The sequence below is a fragment of the Silene latifolia genome, chromosome 11, assembly GCF_048544455.1.
Source record: "Silene latifolia isolate original U9 population chromosome 11, ASM4854445v1, whole genome shotgun sequence".
NCBI lineage: Eukaryota > Viridiplantae > Streptophyta > Magnoliopsida > Caryophyllales > Caryophyllaceae > Silene > Silene latifolia.
In genome coordinates this window covers 134,974,970-134,980,168 of record NC_133536.1, presented here as the reverse complement: position 1 = coordinate 134,980,168, position 5,199 = coordinate 134,974,970, and the positions used below count along the sequence as shown (strand labels likewise).

At 35.4% G+C, this 5,199-nt stretch overlaps 1 protein-coding gene across 1 annotated transcript; it reads right to left on the bottom strand.

The window, feature by feature from the left end:
* Positions 1-2,233: 2,233 nt before the first annotated feature.
* LOC141614039 (uncharacterized) lies at positions 2,234-2,687 on the bottom strand. The gene is made up of 2 exons (XM_074432793.1): positions 2,458-2,687; positions 2,234-2,399 (listed from the first exon to the last, which is right to left on the bottom strand). Exons 1-2 carry the CDS (start codon positions 2,685-2,687, stop codon positions 2,234-2,236), a joined length of 396 nt encoding a protein of 131 aa, XP_074288894.1.
* Between the last annotated feature and the right edge of the window lie 2,512 nt (positions 2,688-5,199).

The window sequence follows — 5,199 nt, the reverse complement described above, 5'->3', positions numbered from 1 at the left end:
TGTATAATGTATTATTATTATTATTGTTGTTATTATTATTATTATTATTATTATTATTATTATTATTATTATTATTATTATTATTATTATTATTATTATTATTATTATTATTATTATTATTATTATTATTATTATTATTCCGTCTCAACATAACTCGTATAAATATTAAATACGGAGTATTACACGGACTCTGCGACGGAATTTCCGTCGCAACATTAACTAATATTTTATTCTGTGACGTGTAAAGCCCGTGTATTTAAAAAACTGCGACGGAAATTCCGTTGGAAATAAAATTAATATTTTATGTTGCGACGAAATTTCCGTTGCAAATAAAATTAATATTTTTTTCTCGCGATGGAATTTCTGTCGTAGACCTTCCCGCCATGTCAAAAAAATGCGCGGTCATGGAGATTTGGCTGCTACTGAAATTCTGTCGCAAAGCCGTCGCGGTTTGAGGGAGCCATCGCAACTTCCGTCGCAGGGTTTTGTTTGCTACGGCGTATCCATCGCAGTGTGTCTGTCGCAATGATTCCTTTTTTTTGTACTGTGCCTTAGGTGGGTCAGCAACCAATTGGAGAGCTAGACAGTTGCTCTAATTTAGGAGGTGCAAAAGGCTGGAAGAATGTGTGGTTTAGAGTCACTCTTGCTACTGTGGTTTATTACATTTGGTCTGAACGTAATTATAGAATTTTTCAGGCCAGGCAGCAGCCCATTTCTATGCTAATTAGAAAGATTCAGTTTCAGGTTGTACTTCGTTAGCTTATGTGGAAGCTCAATCCAGATTATATTCTAATGAAAGATAGGCTTTGTAATTAGTCTATTTTAGTGTGACAAGTATCTTAATGGTTAGTCTTTACAAAATTTGTAATTTTTTTCTTTGAGAACTGAAATGATATTTTTTTTTAAAAAAAAATACACCTTTGAATTCATGTTTTAGTGTTGTTCAGGAAAGAACCCATCAAAATAGCCTTTAAAATAGTCTTCAGCTTGTCTGACTAAAGAGAGAAAATTCTGCTTTTTCCTTTGCTTTTCCTTCATATGTCTTGTACATCGGATTTTTGCCTGTTTTGTTGAGATTTTGCCTTGAGTGTCCTTGACTTTTTTTGTTGCTAATTGACCGTAGTTTCAGCAGGCTAAGGTGGCAGCTGGTGATTTGAACCTTTCCTTAAGCAATTTTCTTCCTTGTCATTGACCTGTTGTTGGCTTGAGCTGAAGCCTATTTCAGTGTTGCCTTGTTGTGCTAGTAATCCCATGGTGGCATGTTCCTCAGCTCCTGCTGCTACCTCCCCTGGTTGAAAAGGGTTCGTCCTCAAACCTGGACTCTCTTCTTCCTTAGACTATTCATAGTAAGGGCTAAGATCCCCTATATTGAATGTCATATGAACCCCATAGTCACTAGGCAGATCAACCTTGTAAGCATTTAGAACAATCCTTTCAGTCACTTCAGATTGACCCTCATCTCTTGGCATTAACTTGCTCTTTCTTTTTGGTGGGAACCTCTCCTTCTTTAGGTGTATCCAAACTAGATCCCTTGGGTGGAATTCTTTTTTCTTCTATGGAACCTTTGCATGTTTCTTATAAGTTTCATTGGATTTCTCAATGTGTTTCTTGACTATCTCATGTAATTTCAACATCTGTTCAGCCCTTGTTTTAGCATCAAAACCCATGTCTTCTCTTGGTACACTTGAGAGGTCCAAGGGCATTAGAGGTTTATCTCCATTGATATTCTCAAATGGACTCTGTCTAGTGCTAGATGAAGGTGCTCTATTGAAGGCAAACTTAGCTTGTAGCAATTTAAATCCCAATCTTTCAAAGACTTGCTAACAATGCACCTCACAATCCTTCCCAAAGTCTTTTTAGTGACTTCTGTTTGGCCATCTGTTTGAGGACGGTGAGATGTGATAAACAATGGACTTGTATTTAGCAGCCTGCACAAAGTTTTCAAGAAATAGCTCATGAACTTAGTGTCCTTGTCAGAAACAATAGTCTTAGGAACTCCATGCAATCTCATAATCTCCTTAATATAAAGTTCAGCCACACTAGCTGCATCCTCAGTTCCCTTACAGGCTATAAAATGAGTTATCTTACTAAATATGTTAACCACAATCATTATGAAATCTTTTCCCCTTTGAGTCCCAGGTAAGGCCACAATGAAATCCATGCTCACATCTTCCCATGATTTGTTTGGCACTAGTAGTGGTGTATACGAGCCTGCTTGGAAGGAACTCTTGGATTATTGGCAGATTGCACACCTCCTTAGGACAATTTGGACTACATCTCCCATCATCTTAGGCCAGCAAAATTGATCCTGCAAGATGTCAAGTGTTTTCTGTACTTCAAAATGCCCTCCTATGTCGCTTGAATGAACCTCTTTGATTAGCAGGTTCCTGTAAGAGCCCCTAGGCACATAGACACAACTTGTTGCCATAGAATAGGAACCCTTGCTGTAAGACATACTTAGTTCCCTGAACCCTGTTATCTTCCATCTGAGCCAGCCAGTCCTCATAGAAATATGAATCATCTTTGTACAACTCTTTCATAAATTCAGACCCTAAAACTTTTTGCTCCATGACTGTCAGTAAGGAATGCCTCCTTGATAGAGCATCAACCATCACATTTTGGTTACACTCCTTGTACTTGCTTGAGAATGTAATTAAAAGACTATAAGAACGTAACCCATTTAGCATGCCTGTGAATCTGTGACTTAACTTGTGTTGGACACTGATATACATCAAAGCCTCGTGATCTGAGTGTAGCAAAAAGGGTTTAGGTTTCAAATAATGATTCCATGCATAAGGTCTCTAACAAGAGTATAGAACTCCTTATCGTAAGTAGAATAAGTCAGTTTGGCTTCATTTAATTTCTCACTGAAATAGGCCACGGGTTTTTGGTTTTGAATCAAAATAGCTCATATGCCCACTCCATCGGCATCACACTCTACTTCAAATAGACAATTAATATCGGGTAATTTCAGAATTGGTGCCTCACATAATAATTTCTTAATTATCAAATTAATGCTGAGCAGACTCGGTCCATTTGAAGTCCCCTTTTTTCATGCATTCAATGATTAGAGCTACAATTGAGCTGAAATTCTTGATAAATCTTCTGTAAAATGAAGCGGTGCAATGGAATCCCCTCACAACAGTAATATTCTTAGGAGTCGCTACGCCAAATAAGACCTTCAATAACGGTCAGATAATGTAATTACCGTTATTAAATAGAAACACGGAACCGTTATTGCAACGACTGCTGTTAAATATATACCACGGTTGTATACAAACACGCGACCGTTATATAACATCAATAACGGATCTATAATACCGTTATCACAACTCAAGAACCGTTATAAAATTGTTGTTAAATATGTTTATGGCAACGGGTATACTTTTAAGAAACCCTTATTAAATATTAATAACGGTTTCAAGCCCATTGTCCTAGTTTACTATTGACAACGGTTTAGTGGTTCCAAAACCGTTGTTAAATATTATCTATGATAACGGTTCATTTCGTTATCTTATTTAATTAAATGTCAAAATTTAACAACGGTTTTATTACGTGCTAAACCGTTGTTATATTTATCAATTGACAACGGTATTTAACTGTTATCTATTTTTATTGATGAAACTTTGTCAACGGTTCTTCTTAAATAAACCGTTGTAAAAGTTTTGAACTCGACAACGGTTATCGTTCGTTATCGTATATTTTTGGCGGTTTGAATGGGAGAAAAAAGATGTCAATGGTTATTTGTCTAAATAAAACCGTTGTCAAATAATTATTTGCAACGGGTTGTTTTTAACCGTTATCGTTTTTAATTATTATTCTTTTTTTAAAAATGATTTTAGCTTGTTCTAGCGACAATTTGAAATGCTATTTTTTCAACAAATATTGTACCAATTCTTTGGAATGCTATTTTTCAAATTTCTTCTAAAAATATAGCATTCCAAAGAATCGTGCACGCAAAAATTCAATCCTGCATCAAAATATTACACCCCGTGATCAATTAAACCCAGATTCAAAACAGTACAAACAACTTGATCAAAAGCCAAAACACAACTTCCTCAAAAAAACAAAAGACGCCAATACACAATGGCTCTATATATACACACACACACACGTACATAAAAGCATGAGCAAACTATTTAGACTCCGCTAATGAAACAACATAACTGGCCCACATATTTTCCATCTGGTTGATGTCCTTTGGCGAATATTTTGGGTCTTTGTTGAGTATTAGTCGAAACTACAATTCAAAATATACATAATCAAAATAGATATAATACATGGAAGTATACAGAATTGAACTCAATTTACGTCTGAAATAGTTTTTAAATCACACTAACCAGTATCGGAATGGTAGAAAGTTTTCCGTTGATAACCTTCCACATAACCTGACAAAAGTAAAAGGCGCATTGTTTGTCGTCTGGTGCTTTAGGAGACTATTATATAAATCACACACAAATCAGCTGAATTAGATAATCAACCTCTCGCATAAACATTAATTAAATGATACGAGTACTTATTAAGAATACACTTACTAATGGCGTGATAAAATTGGGAACAGTGTTGATTTCATATTTCCCAAGTGGACATAATCTTTTTTTTGCTTCAAAAACACAAATTCATACAATAATAAATGACATTATTGAAAGTTGTAAACTTACTCAGTTATGATCCTTACACAACTGTCAGACGGTTTGCCTTCGCGAGAGTCAATCCAGTACACTGTTTTTTTTCCACTTAGATTGCCAATAGCACCCAATGCTTCCTATTCAATTTGGGACATTGAACTGTTAGTTCATTTACACGCATTTAAGCATGTTAATAATAAATTTATAGAACCGTGATTCATTAAAATAATCACGTACTATACATACATATTCTCATTGTAGGGGGCAAGCCATAGTTTTCTGGACGACATCAACCGATGAGCGATACTATTGATTTTTTCTTCGTATGAAATTATGTGCACAGAGAACGCCTCCGGACTCAAGAATCTGTAGGCGTGAATTGGGACCTTCAACTCAGCGAACTGATTATTGAGGTACCTATTACGCCACATGGAACAAAGATTGTTATTGTAATTGATAATTTAAACAAACATCATTATTCGTAAATGGAAATGACTAAATAGTTTTATTAATAAAACTTACTTCATCCAAATCAAAATGTGAACAGCATCTAAATTGTCAAGGTCGACAA

Excerpts from the sequence above, each read along its gene's own strand:
- LOC141614039 (XM_074432793.1), bottom strand. The coding sequence starts at position 2,687 with ATGCTAAATGGGTTACGTTCTTATAGTCTTTTAATTACATTCTCAAGC. Across the intron at positions 2,400-2,457 it reads AACAGGGTTCAGGGAACTAA|GGGCTCTTACAGGAACCTGC; the intron begins GTATGTCTTACA and ends CTATGTGCCTAG.